Genomic DNA, 15,223 nt, shown 5'->3' on the forward strand with positions numbered 1-15,223 from the left:
GTAGGTCTTTCATACACATGCAACAGAACAATTTCACCATCGGCCCACATCTCCACCTTTAGGATTCCTGCCCAAGCTGTTATGGTTTCGTCACCACAGCTAAAAGCGATTGCTTTCGCCTCAGTCACGGCTCAAAGGTTTATTCTTCTCCACTGGAAATTAGACAAACCTCCTTCTTTGAACAACTTGGTAAAAGAAATGCTTTAAATGTTACAGCTGAAAAAACTGAGCTACAGCAATTCAGTTCAATTTTATTTATACAGCACCAAATCACAACAGCAGTCACCCGAAGGCGCTTTATATTCTAAGGTAGGCCCAACAATAATCCTTACAGAGGAAAAACTCAGATTCATGGATTTAAAATGGACTCGTAAAGTTTTGGCGAACTTAAAATAAAACAAAAAATAAAGCTCGCTAGCAAACATGAAATAACTTTGCCAGTGTTGGTCTATGGGATGCCAATAATAGTCCATTTGATTAATTTACCATGCTGAGCATTGTTACGTTAACTTGGTGATGACTTTGCTTACAGAACTGTTATATCATGAGTGGTGCTTCATATGCCAATGTGGCCACATTGTACATCATAGTCATGCACTTTATTTTCATGTTTTACAGTAACAGACACGTGTTTTCAAGAATACAGGTTTATTGAACTTTTTTAACTAACATTTCTCAAACAATTGTGAGGACAGAATATCCATTGTATTAATTTCATTTTTTATATCATGGATTTTTTACATTTGTGACACTACCATTCAAACCCAGGTCTACTTAATAAAATTACATGTTTCCAACTTCCTGTACTTTTTTGCATTTATCAAAATATGCTGATATTTTATTTACAATGCTTTCTGTAGACAGTGCTGAACAGAACTGTTGGCAGGTCAATGAGCTGCATATCTATTGCTCTTCCTCCTCCAGGTCCCAGCAGCTGCTGAATAGGCAGGCATAATTCAGTCAGGTCCGCTGTTCTCCAATCCCCAAATCCAGACTCCTGTACCCAAACTGCCAGACGTAGAAGTGTGATTCATCACTCCAGAGAACATGTGTCCTCTGGAGTCCAGTGCTTTACACCACTGCATCCAAAACCTTTCATGTAAGGCTCGGATGCAGCTGATCAGCCACGGAAACCCGTTCAATGAAGCCGTCTAAGTGCTGCTCTCAAGCTCATTTGAAGGCTTTCATTCCCAGTGGTTTTCACTTTGTTATACTACTGGCAGACTGGAATATTCAGCATTGCACAGGCATCCTGTAACGGTACCACGCAGGAATGTATTGAGCTCATGACAGCGACCCATTCTTTCACAAACGTAGAACCAGTCTGCAGGCCTGGAGCTCGATTTTATACAGCTGTGTTCGTGGAAGTGATCGGAACACCTGAATTAAAGGGTTTGGGTAGGCGAGGGAATACTTAATATAGTTTTATTACATTCAGCCATTCTCATAGATGAAAGATCTGAAAGTGCTGTTTGGAAGTGTTGTTTAGTTATATTAAAAAGTCAAACAGTTATCTGCAGGAAACATTTCAATTAAAAAAAAAAAAGAAGCTAAATGTCCCAAATGCATTTGTTTAACTGTACTAACATAATGAGCTGAAAGAACAGCTTTGCATGAATGATACAGCTCGAAAGTTTGAAATAAGAACCCACGTAATTCAAACAAATAAAGAAAATCAATTAGCAGGAGCTTTTGACACTTAACATACTGTGATGAGCTGAAAGCTCAGTAATGGGTTTAAAATCACTACAACAACAACGTCTAAATAATTATGGATTCCTGTCTACGCTTTAACAGTGTCAGCGGCACAATAAAAGGGTTAAGATGAGGGGGCGTCACATTTGAATAATCTAATTTGCTAGATGTGGTAGAGCTCTGTGTTGATTGGCTGTCGGCTTTGTGCATCAGTGACTTCTTTCCTTCACCGTCCGTGACGTTAGTGCTGTCGGTAGTTCCTGTAGGAGTCTGATGGTCTTGAGGAACCAGTGCCTTTAACTGAGTAAAAAGTTCATCATCCAGTTCTTGAAACCTTCTTCTTGTCGTGTTAGAGTCAGCGGGGGCAGAGAGACACTGGTACATCTGAAACACAGAGGGTCTCATCAAAACACTGGAGCAAAAAGTTCCTATTTTTAGGTTCTGCCAGAAACATAAAAAGCCAGACGGCTGACAAAACCTAACCAGCACAGATCACCAACTGTCCTCGGCCTCCAGTGAAAGCCAAGAATGAAATTTATTTCAATCAAAGTAATTTTATCCTCAAAAGAAAAAACAATTTCAGGGCTTTCAAAGCCTGATCACATGAAGACGACGGCTGTGTGTAAGCAGCAGGTCTCACCTGGATCATATGTTTGTGCAGTTTGTTGCAATCTAGCAGGGGAAGCTCCTCTGGGAGAGACATTAAAAGGTCCAACACTATGGCACTCTCTGGATGACAAAATGTATTATTAGCAAATGTAAATTCATCAAGTGAAAGCTATAAACAGACTTTCAGGATCGATCCAATATTTTGAGTAACCAGAGGAACAAGAACACAATGCACGTTTCAGTTTTTCCTTTTTAGCGAAGCTTTGGTCAAAGACAGCACCAAGTCTGTTTCATAATAGTGTAAAAGGAGTTCACAGAGTAGGTGTACCCTGGTTTTATATGTTGTTTCTTCAATTTTTAATTAAAAAAAATATCTCTTTCAGTCTCTTTGTTGGTAACATCTCCATTTCAACACCTGTCGGTGAAGACAGGTGTTGCCGGCATAAAATGTAAAATAAGCTTCTATTTTTTTTAAAATACAATAAAAAAAACTCTCAGTTTCAACATTTGAGAACTTGTTTTGTACTATTATGAACTGAATATATGCTTTAAAAGACCTGCATATCATTGTCTGCTTTTGTGTTTAGATTTTATGAAGTGTCCAAACAATTTGGGGTCAACTTGTGACGACCAAAATGGTTTCCCGGAGCTTGAGGGGTTTGCACATTCACAGGTTGCCTGATGGGAGGGGACGCTGCTGCAGACAGTTACAGTCAGACTGCAATCACTCCCAAAGACATTGATGAAGGTTGACAAATAATTGCTGTCAACTTATAGACAGATTGCCATCAGCTGGTTGTATTGTGCTTACTTTCTACAGAACAAGAAAGTTGCTGAGCGCAAATGAAGTCGTTAAATGTGAACTTCTATGTAGACAACAGACGTGAGTTTTTACTATTACAGTTAACTGCTGTATTATTTTACAGACTAATACCCGACTGTTAGCAAACTAAACTCTGTCTTATATTTAAGAAGCACATCTTGAGTACAGCTTTACCAACACGAATAACTTTTGATTTGTTTCTCGTGAAGACATCCTGTTGTTCTGAAGACAGAAACGAACCTTTTTTCATTAACCTCACATGAATATTACATAAAATACTGACGGCACCGGTGCAACCCCTCAGCCTCCTGGCAGACACACCTACATTTGAAAATCCTAGATGACTTCATACTTAAGTTTTCACATTCACAGGATATTTGTGGAAAGGTTTACGTGTGAAATTCAGCATGTTCAATGTGTTTGTTGCAAAAGGATTCTGCCATAATATTCAGCGATGCTTACCCATGGGAGTGAGTTGACAATCCTGATTCGGTTTTTGAACTGTACTTAAGAAGCCATAGATCCTCTCAAAGTCCACTACACACTTGACACCAAACATGTCTTTTGTGGCATATTTGCTGGTCCGACCAAACTTGGCATGAAATGCTGTGGCGGAGACGGACTGTGGGAGAGTAGTGGGTGTGGAGCAGCTGGAAATGGCTGAAGAGGCAGCAGTGGATAATACAGAACGGGGGACTGAAGTAAGGGTAGTGGCAGAGCAAGAGGCGGTCACATTAAGGCTGGAAGACAAAGACTGAGAGGTGGAGGTGATGGCGACGGTGGTGGGCTGTGACTCGGTGGGCTGCTGGGTGGTCTTGTTTATTGACCTGCTAAGACTTGGAGATGTCGAAGACCTAGAAGGGGGTTGAAGCGGTCCTTTCTCTGGCGTCGCTGTCAGAGATGCAGTCTGTAGATATACACATGGCTTATCAGAAGTTTCAAATGTGGGCGCAGGCTGTTGCTGCGGTAGACAGATTGTGCCGTTTGGCATGCTACATACTTGAGATGGTGCTGGCGGTGTTTTGGATGGCCTTGTGGTTGGTGCTGGAGTCTTGGGTGACTGGACTGCCTTTGTGTACCGATGCGCACCTAGAGAGGGACGTTTTACATTTTTAGTTGCAATATATTTTTTCACAATAATATGGCAGCAACTATCAACACATGTAATAAGGCGTTACCTTGGGGATCAGAAAGGACACACCTACAGTTTGGCTACTCTGGTCTGCATCTGTGGATGTGTTTGTAAACTTGCAGCTTTTTCCTGTGATTTGGTTTCTTTTAACACAGAAGAGTCAAACTGAACTCTGCAAACCTTAATTCATCCCTACAAACCATGTGAGACTGTTCACTCTGCTTACTGGTCAGCTGTGTCTGTGGCAGGAGTAACAGAAGTAAATACAGGGAGATGTTGCTGTGTGCCGGACTACTGGAGAACATGGACAGTTTACATAGAAATCACAGTTAGCTGCTAACCCATATATTGATGCCTATGATATATCTACCTGCACATTTTTAGTACCTTGATGGTGGAAATAACTCATTTTTGATGTAAACAGACTAAACACCACAGGTGTGAAAAGACCCAAAGACACAAAACAAACAGGCTGGTGACCACTTTCATAGTTGTGACAGAGTATCTGGTCTCACAATCAATATGCAAGTGGCACGACAGCTCTATGAGATTGTCTTAATATACAGTAAAAGCCATAGAAAGCAGGCAGGTGTTTGTTTGTTTTAAAAAAAACAAGAACATATTTTTCCCATTACCATGTTCAGGTGCCCAAAATATGGAGCAAAACGGATATTACATTTCACAATATGGGAAGCTGTTATTCCAGCTTTATTCTTAAATGGATTAAACTCATTTTCCAATACAACACTCCCTAATGACAAAGTTTGCTTGAGAATTTCAATACATTTGCTTTTATTCCAAATTTATTAGTTAAAAACCAAAAATACAACATGCACATAAGTATTCACAGCCTTTACCGTCACACTCGAAACTGACCTCAGGTGCGCTGCATTTCCTGTTCTTGTCTGCAACTTAATTAGAGTCAAGCCTTGGTAAATTTAATTGATTGGACAAGAAAGGCCAGCTCATAGTTTATGGTGCAGGAGCTGTCTGTAGACCTCCAAGACAAGACAAACACAAATCAAGGCTGCAGACAAACTTCATGAAGGCCCCAGTGAGCACAATGGCCTCCATCAAGTTTAGAAGCACCAGGACTCTTCCTGGAGCTGGTGCTGATCAAGGTGTGGGACCGGGTGGAAGGGCCTTAGTAAGGCAGGTGACCAAGAATCCAACAGACACTTGTGGGCGATCGTGGCTCAAGAGTTGGGAGTTCGCCTTGTAATCGGAAGGTTGCCGGTTTGAGCCCCGGCTTGGACAGTCTCGGTCGTTGTGTCCTTGGGCAAGACACTTCACCCATTGCCTACTGGTGATGGTCAGAGGGCCCGGTGGCGCCAGTGTCCGGCAGCCTCGCCTCTGTCAGTGCGCCCCAGGGTGGCTGTGGCTACAATGTAGCTTGCCATCACCAGTGTGTGAATGGGTGGATGACTGGATATGTAAAGCGCTTTGGGGTCCTTAGGGACTAGTAAAGCGCTATATAAATACAGGAGTTTGTTACTAGCAGCTATATAAATACAGGCCATTTACCATTTACTCTGGTGACGTTCCAGTGCTGTTCCACAGAGGGAGGAGAACGTTCCACAACGACAATCACTTCTGCATTATTCGACCAATCAGACCTGTATGGTCGACTGGACAGATTAAAGTGAATCCTCAGTAAAAGCGATGATGCTTGCCTGGAATTTGCCAAAATAGATCTGAAAGGCTCTTATACAGTGGGGCAAAAAAGTATTTAGTCAGCCACCGATTGTGCAAGTTCTCCCACCTAAAATGATGATAGAGGTCAGTAATTTGCACCAGAGGTACACTTCAACTGTGAGAGACAGAATGTGAAAAAAAATCCATGAATCCACCTGGTAGGATTTGTAAAGAATTTATTCGTAAATCAGGGTGGAAAATAAGTATTTGGTCAATAACAAAAATACAACTCAATACTTTGTAACATAACCTTTGTTGGCAATAACAGAGGTCAAACGTTTACTATAGGTCTTTACCAGGTTTGCACACACAGTAGCTGGTATTTTGGCCCATTCCTCCATGCAGATCTTCTCGAGAGCAGTGATGTTTTGGGGCTGTCGCCGAGCAACACGGACTTTCAACTCCCGCCACAGATTTTCTATGGGGTTGAGGTCTGGAGACTGGCTAGGCCACTCCAGGACTTTCAAATGCTTCTTACGGAGCCACTCCTTTGTTGCCCGGGCGGTGTGTTTTGGATCATTGTCATGTTGGAAGACCCAGCCTCGTTTCATCTTCAAAGTTCTCACTGATGGAAGGAGGTTTTGGCTCAAAATCTCACGATACATGGCCCCATTCATTCTGTCCTTAACACGGATCAGTCGTCCTGTCCCCTTGGCAGAAAAACAGCCCCATAGCATGATGTTTCCACCCCCATGCTTCACAGTAGGTATGGTGTTCTTGGGATGCAACTCAGTATTCTTCTTCCTCCAAACACGACGAGTTGAGTTTATACCAAAAAGTTCTACTTTGGTTTCATCTGACCACATGACATTCTCCCAATCCTCTGCTGTATCATCCATGTGCTCTCTGGCAAACTTCAGACGGGCCTGGACATGCACTGGCTTCAGCAGCGGAACACGTCTGGCACTGCGGGATTTGATTCCCTGCCGTTGTAGTGTGTTACTGATGGTGACCTTTGTTACTTTGGTCCCAGCTCTCTGCAGGTCATTCACCAGGTCCCCCCGTGTGGTTCTGGGATCTTTGCTCACCGTTCTCATGATCATTTTGACCCCACGGGATGAGATCTTGCGTGGAGCCCCAGATCGAGGGAGATTATCAGTGGTCTTGTATGTCTTCCATTTTCTGATGATTGCTCCCACAGTTGATTTTTTCACACCAAGCTGCTTGCCTATTGTAGATTCACTCTTCCCAGTCTGGTGCAGGTCTACAATACTTTTCCTGGTGTCCTTCAAAAGCTCTTTGGTCTTGGCCATGGCGGAGTTTGGAGTCTGACTGTTTGGGGCTGTGGACAGGTGTCTTTTATACAGATGATGAGTTCAAACAGGTGCCATTCATACAGGTAACGAGTGGGGGACAGAAAAGCGTCTTACCGAAGACGTTACAGGTCTGTGAGAGCCAGAGATTTTCCATGTTTGAGGTGACCAAATACTTATTTTCCACCCTGATTTACAAATAAATTCTTTACAAATCCTACCATGTGAATTCATGGATTTTTTTTTCACATTCTGTCTCTCACAGTTGAAGTGTACCTCTGGTGCAAATTACTGACCTCTGTCATCATTTTAAGTGGGGGAACTTGCACAATCGGTGGCTGACTAAATACTTTTTTGCCCCACTGTACCATTCTTGCCTGATGAAACAAAGACTGAACCCTTTGGCCTCGTCTGGCTCTCTTCCACAGCATCTTGTGTCATGCCTAACACCCCTCATCCCCAACTAGTTGCAGCAGATGGCAGCCTGAGCCCTGCTTTGCTGCGGCTTTCTTCCTGTTAAAAAGTAGTGGCTCCCCATCCAACCTGATGGAGCTCGAGAAGTTCTGTAAGTAGAATGGGAGAAACTGCCAAAAATAGGTGTGCAAAGCTTATGGTAACTTATCATTTTGTCATTATGGGGTGTTAGGTGTAGAATTTCTGCTATGATAAATGAATTTAGTCCATTTTGGTCTTGACATTGTAACATGACAAATTGTGGTCCAAGTGAATACTTTACGGATGCACTGTGAACCTTCAGGGGGAATGTTTTTGTTGTTTGTCAATCATTTCACACTGACCTATGAAACACATAAAAATATAGAAATAAATCAGTGTAGCGTCAATACTGGCAGGGCCCAGTCAGACCCTTCAGCCTCCTTGCAGATGCACCTATGGTATAAATCTCTGACTCTCTTCCACAGCATGTCTTTATCTTGTCTTCCATCTCTCCCCCCAACCGATCGCAGCAGATGGCCCCTCCCTCCCTGAGCCTGGTTCTGCTGGAGATTTCTTCCTGTTAAAAGGGAGTTTTTCCTTCCCACTGTCGCCAAATTGCTTGCTCATAGGGGGTCATATGATTGTTGGGGTTCTTTCTGTATGTATTATTGTAGAATCTACTGTACAATATAAAGCACCTTGAGGTGACTGTTGTTGTGATTTGGTGCTGTGTAAATAAAACTGAGTTAAATTCAATTCCAAAATCCAAAATGCCTCATTCTCAACTTATTGCGTTTAAAAGATTTCCAGAAAACCTTACGGTCAAGTTCACTGGCATTCAAAGTTTTTTGAAATTTTTTAGCAGATACATCTAGATTATCATTTTCAAAATCCTAGGTGACTTCCTTCTCCAGTTACTACATCACTTCGTTCTCGAGTTACGGCATACACAAACTTGATTGTTGGCATTGCCCACCCTCATTCCATCCAGTGTGATAAAAATACAAGACCAGCCTTTTATGGCTGATTTACCATGAAACCATGAAAAAAATTCAAATTATAGGCGCTTTGTTACTAGCAGCCTGTTACTTAAAAAATGGTAACTGAGAAACTGAGAAAGATAACACAATTTGACAGTACAAAAAAATATATATTTTTGCACCAACAATGCGATTCAGAAAGAGCCATTAAGCAAAAACCTGGCGTACATCAGCATACTGTGCAGTGTGCGCTTAGAAAACACTCTACCGCTTACCAAACGTTTATCAGAAATGGTCTCAATACAAGGGTGGCTACCATTAAAAATAAAAAGGAGCAGGCTCTCGTTTCTGGCAGCTGAATACATGATGCTGAGAGGTGGTTGGAGGAGCTACAGGTTTGTACCTTGCACTGGCACCGGTATTGGCCTCAAAGGGATGGTAAGACCATCTGTGGGTGGTCTGTGCACCTGGGGAGGGTCACCATTTCTCAAAGTGCAAGGCTCTGTAGAAGACACGATCAGCATCTGAAAACAGAGAGAAGCAGAATGTGGGAGAACAACATTGATTCAACTGTGTTTTTAACTACACAAATGTAACTATCAGCAGGAATTTTAAAAGCAAAGAACAGAAAACTTTAGTTTAATTTACATGCAGCAAGAATTATTCCTTGCAAATTAAGATGAGCTGTTGCACATTATTGATTTGTCTTTTTTGAAAAAGCTATATTCATTTTGATATCAGCCAAGCTCATGAAGGTGGTACTTTAATGCCATATATTTTCTGAGGTGGTACTCATCATAAAAGGTTTGAGAACCGCTGCTCTAGCTGATCTCGATGAACACCAAGGTGTTCCCAGACTAGCTGAGATGTACAGTCTCTCCAGCATGTCCTGGCTCTGCCCTGGAGCCTCCTTCTGGTGGGACATACCTGTTACGCCTCACCCAGGAGGCGCCCAGGAAGATGTTAGATGCCCGTACCACCTTTACTGGCTTCTTTCCATGTGGAGGAGTAGCATCTCTACTCTGAGCCCTCCTGGGATGGCCAGAACACTCAGCTGTCTTTTCACTACAATTTTAGGTGCAGCATCTGCATCACTGCAGCCGCAGCATCGATCTGTCTGTGGATTTCCTGCACCCCCTCTCTCATCACTCAACAAGACTCCGATATACTTAAACACCCGCACTTGGGACAGTAACTCGTCGTTGACTCCACCCTTTTTCTGGCTAAGAACCATGGCCTCAGACTCAGAGGTGCTGCTTCACACTCGGCTGTGAACCGCTGCAGTGCGAGCTGGAGGCCACCACCTGATGAAGCCAACAGAACCACATCATCTGCAAAGAGCCGAGACCACCCAATTTAAATTCTGTCCATAAAAATTCGATAATTCCAAAAGCACCTCTCACAGAATACTCCAAGGGACACGGTCGGATTCCTTCTGCAAGTTCACAAAAGACATGCAGACTGGTTGGGCACTGGCACCCACCCCGTGCAACCTCAAATAAGATTCGGAAAGTACTGGGAAAAATTCTCTGATACAAATATGTGAAACGATAGACTTTGAAAAACTTTGTTTTGCCTGTTTGTCTATGAGTCTTCTTTTTTTGTCAGTGGGTCTTTGGGTATAAAGAACAGGCTCCACCACTTTCCCCCCTCTTTGTTGGAGACAGCACAAAGCAAAGATGACAATCAGCACAAGGAGAGTTTTACCGATTACCACAGCAATTCAACTTGAGAAACATGAACAGGTAGGAAAGAAGGCTGCAGCTTGACTTGTTAGCTGCTGAAGTTCAGTTCTGGCTGCTGGGCTGGGGTCTGAGTAACTTAGCCTTAGCATTAGCATCCTGTCTGTACAGGTGTTTGCAGAGAGCTGAGGTTCTGTTAGCAGTATAATAAGAGATTTGTTTTTCTGTCCTGGATGTAGTTTGCACTTTATCATCATGCTCTTGTCCTTTTCTTCAATAAAAATAAGAGTTCGGTCCATATCCACGCTGTAGACTGCGCCACTATTTTTCTCCACAGGCACACAAATTGAAATCAGCTGACTGTACACAAGTGCAAGGAGAACCAATAAGTGGAACCAATAGGCAAGCAGAATAACAATCCCAATGAATTAAAATACTGGGTCTCGTTTCTCCCTACTGATAACAGATCTATCCTGAAGTATGACTGTTGTGTGAAGGATTTGTTGTTTACTTAAATTATCACAAAAATAAAGTTAAACTAAATTTAAAAATGCCTACCTGAGAGAAAGCAGTGGAAATAGTTTCCTCAAGGGTTCCCACTAAAGAAGAGGCCATGTATGTCCACTCCTCAATGGGTTTTCTAACGTTCCTCTCCTCCCTCCTTTGCCTTTTCAGCTTCAACCTGGAATTTAAGAGCACTTTGTTCTTCAGAAGTTCAACCACAGACTGGATCTGAAGGAGGGAAAGGACAGTGCGTGTCTTTATGCACAGTCAGCACACAGTATAAACAAAAATTAATAAACTCAGTTCAAAAAGTAAGGAATCTTGTGTTAGATTATTTTTTGTAACAATATTTGGCAATAAACCTCATGCTCTTTAGTCCCCTAAAACGCTGTCACGTTTCTAAGGAAAATGCACTTGCAGCGGTTACAACGATGGAAAACTTGCCAAATCTTCTCTATCAATGACAAACAACTTATTCTGACAAGATGCTGACAGTCAGGTCCCTGTGAGCATGGTCAAAGTATGCCACGCTGACTGACCCACACCATAGGGCAACGTTAAGCTGGTGTTGTTGGTCCTAAATCTCCAAATTGAAGACCAAGTTCAAAATAATGGGAGATGTCAGCACTCAGGAACCATAGGCGGTCTTCTACAGATTTGCAGGATTACATGGCACTCCAGACAATCTAGCATAGACGGCACACGGCCAGTCTCTGGCCTCATAGGGCTGCCATGACTGCCCTTTACTGTTTGCACTGGTATTGACAACATGTGCACTGGAACCTGAAGATGTGGAGGAATATCATCTTTGGTGATGATGAGTCCAGATTCTGTCTATGACACGGAGGACGCTACGCTGCTTGCTGCACCAATAAGGTGACAGCTTTCAGCTTTTGGTGAAGGAAGTGTGCGATGGTGTGGGATGTCATCGTTCTCACTGGAAATCCAAAGTTTGTCATTACTGGGGACTCATATTTCCAGTTTCTTCAGACTTTAATCATCCGATCCAATAAATGACACTAAATTTGAGCTGTTTGGCAGTGACAACGATCTGAAGGCACAAATACACGTTCCTTACGATTTAAGGGGAAATATACAGATTCAAGACGTATTAAAAATTAGGACTGTTAAAACAAACAAATAACCACTCAAACACATACTTCCTTACTTTCTGTTTATATAAATTAAAAAGGATATTTACGAAAGACTTGTTTTGACTTAAGTACCAACGAAAAGCGTCGTTTCTGTATGAGGGCCGTACCTCTGAAAGGGACCGAGTAGGCAGGTGTTTTCTCAGGAAGGCACAGTCGATGTCTGTTTTTCCTGCGGCGGTCCTGCTACTCAGTCCTTTAAGGGCAACAAGAAGTTTCTTCTTCTCGTCTCGATGCCAGCTGCATTTACCGGAACGTTCCGGCTCAGCGTCCAGTCTGTCAGCCCACTTTGTCCGAGTAACGCGAGGATGCGGCTTCATGTTCGCCTGAGATTCAACACAGGTTCCTGCTACTCAAAGCAGGAAAACCCAGTGCGCATGCCCTTTGCTCCAAAACTTCCGATAATACATTTTCAGAATAAAAGTTGAATATTTCTATTTGCTACAAATAATTTGTTGTTCAGTGTGCATTGAACTGAAATTACATTTATTTGGTGATACAATTAAAGAAAAAGCGTTTCTAATGGCCCAGGCTTGTGATTTTTTTATTAGATGTGATAATAAAAAATAAAACAAACAAACTGTCTGTCACATCAATATTATACATTTAAAAAACAAAACTTTTTGCGCTCCACAGGTTTGGAATGTGAAATCAAAGCATTTAGATCCCTTGCTCTCTCTCTCTCGCTCTCTCTCTCACACACACACACACACACACACACACACACACACACACACACACACACACACACACACACACACACACTTTTAAAAAAACTTGTTTTTAGCGTATATTGTGGATGAGTAGGTTTCCATTTTATTTTGAAGGTCGTACTGTTTCCGGGTAACTTCAGCGTTGACCTCCAAGGTAACGCAGCATAAAAATATGGACAGAGCTTCGTGAAATTCTGATCGCCTGGCAAAAAGTTTTAAAAAAAAATCATTGCGGGAATTTAAGCTGTTATACGTCACCTGTTGACCTACATCTGTCAAAAATAAGCCAATCATATCTGTCACAAACAATTTCAAGTATTTAAAGGCCAAAACGAGCATTCCTGTCACTAAGTAGCTCCTGCAGTCAGTGTTTGGTAAAATATATATATCCTTTGTTTATCTGGGTAAAAAGTGTAATGTTTTTCAAAAAAGATCTTCCCCAAGAGGGAAGCAGAAATTGTGACAAATATAACGTCACAGTTTTATAAACTTATTTGAAACTTATTTGAAATGACCAGAAAGCACTGGATTGATGACAAAATGGGTACAAATATGCAGTCATAAAGATACTTCAGAAACAGGTCATTAATGTATTTGATATATAACCTCTTCATAAATCCTGTCACTACAGTCTGTGTAATAGAGTGAATTGTTGCCCCCCAGTGGTAAAATACAGAAGTGCCTGTTACAGGGCTAGTTCTTGGTTGACCAATATATAACAACAAAAAAGGGTAGTTTTCTGCACCGCTAAGAAACAACAAGTTAGTGTGTGATGTCCTGCTGTTCAATAAAGGCACCTATCCACGTCCTTCTGTCCTGATCCTTTTAAGAGCCTAATCCAGAATATCACAACTGGCGACGAGGATTCTAAAGATTTCCACAGCGTGACAGAGGCTGTAGGAGGGTTGTGTTCACATGTAAAGAAAAAGACAAATCAAGACGTTTTCTTCACGGCTGCAGCGGAACAGCTTTTGGTGAGCTAACATGGCGATGCATGTGGGTCGTGTTGAAGAGTATAATGAATCGAAGGAAGATTTTGAGTCATATTTGGAGCGGTTGGAGCAATGGATGTTGGCAAATGATGTTTCCGATGAGAAGAAAGTGTGCACGTTTCTCTCTGTGATCGGAGCAGATACATACAGGCTGCTAAAGAATCTTGTGTCTCCGAGGGTACCGAGTACCATGGGATATGCAGCGCTGACTGGGGCGTTAAGTGCGCATTATAAGCCGACTCCAGTGGTGATAGCTGAGCGTTTTCGTTTTCAGAAACGTAACCAGAAAGAAGGGGAGGCAGTTTCTGACTATGTTGTCGCCCTGAGGCAGTTGTCAGCCACATGTGATTTTGGACAATATTTGGATGAGGCCCTGAGGGATCGTTTTGTTAGTGGGCTGCGTTCTGATGCTGTGCAGCGCAAGCTACTATCGGAAAAGGATCTTACATTTCCACGTGCATGTGAGATTGCCGTATCCATGGAACTCGCTTCGAAAAATACGATGGAGTTCTCAGGACGCCAGGACCCTCACCACGTAAATGCCTTGACAAATGCTCCAAATTTTTTCAACAAAGGATGGAAAGGACAGAACAGGCAAGAGGGCAATAACAAGCCAAAGAACTGGAAGGGACCTAAAAAAGACACAGGAATGAAGCAACCATGTTATCGTTGTGGTGGAAAGCATTCAGCACGTGAGTGCAAATTTAAGAGCGAAAAGTGTCATGTTCCTGCACGTGCTTGCAGGAATAAAAAATTCAGTCAGCAAACTCAGTATTTGGAAACTGAGGATGAATGCTCAAGTAGGAATGATGAAGCTGAACTTTTTGGAGTTTATTCAATGTACTCCATCACCTCCAGTGAGAAGGGATACACAGTGGATGTTGCGCTTGGGAGCAAGAACACCACCATGCTGCTGGATACAGGATCAGCAGTGTCGGTAGTATCAGACAAGTATTATCAGATGCATCTCACTCATTTCCCTATAAAACCAGCCAGTGGGCTAAAGCTCAAGTCCTACTCAGGCCAACACATTGCTGTGCGTGGATATATTATGTTACCAGTACAGTATGGGACTCAAAACATCACCCTACCACTGATCGTTGTTCAGGGAGACAGACCAGCTCTGATTGGACGAAACTGGTTAAAGAAACTACAGCTGAACTGGAAACAGATTTTCACAGTACACAAGGTACTGGTGCAGAAAGAAGCAAAGCCAGGAGTACTAGAAGTGATTCAGCGCCATCAGGCAGTGTTTTTGGATGACCAAGGCTGCATAAAGGGATTTAAAGCTAGAATCCACACTAAACCAAACACCACACCAATTTTCTGTAAAGCTCGCCCAGTTCCTTATGCACTAAAAGAAGCTGTGGAAAAGGAGCTGGACAGATTGGAAAAGGTGAAGGTTATTTCAAAGGTTGAGAAAAGTGAGTGGGCATCCCCTATTGTTACTGTGCCAAAGGCAGACAAAACAATTAGGATATGTGGTGACTACAAAGTCAGTGTCAACCAGTGTGTTGAAGAGGAAAGATATCCACTTCCAAATACTGAAGATTTGTTTG

The 15,223-nt window shown here is 42.4% G+C and overlaps 1 protein-coding gene across 1 annotated transcript; it reads right to left on the reverse strand.

The window, feature by feature from the left end:
• Positions 1-631: 631 nt before the first annotated feature.
• Positions 632-12,312, reverse strand: snapc2 (small nuclear RNA activating complex, polypeptide 2). Its single transcript, XM_085400588.1, has 7 exons — positions 12,070-12,312; positions 10,863-11,036; positions 9,026-9,146; positions 4,128-4,216; positions 3,590-4,034; positions 2,336-2,424; positions 632-2,079 (listed from the first exon to the last, which is right to left on the reverse strand). The coding sequence occupies exons 1-7, from the start codon at positions 12,277-12,279 to the stop codon at positions 1,762-1,764; spliced, it is 1,446 nt and encodes a 481-aa protein (XP_085256714.1). The 5' UTR covers positions 12,280-12,312; the 3' UTR covers positions 632-1,761.
• Positions 12,313-15,223: the final 2,911 nt, after the last annotated feature.

Source organism: Rhamphochromis longiceps, linkage group LG3, assembly GCF_057381845.1.
Source record: "Rhamphochromis longiceps isolate RC_006_pf linkage group LG3, R_longiceps_female_GT1.1, whole genome shotgun sequence".
NCBI lineage: Eukaryota > Metazoa > Chordata > Actinopteri > Cichliformes > Cichlidae > Rhamphochromis > Rhamphochromis longiceps.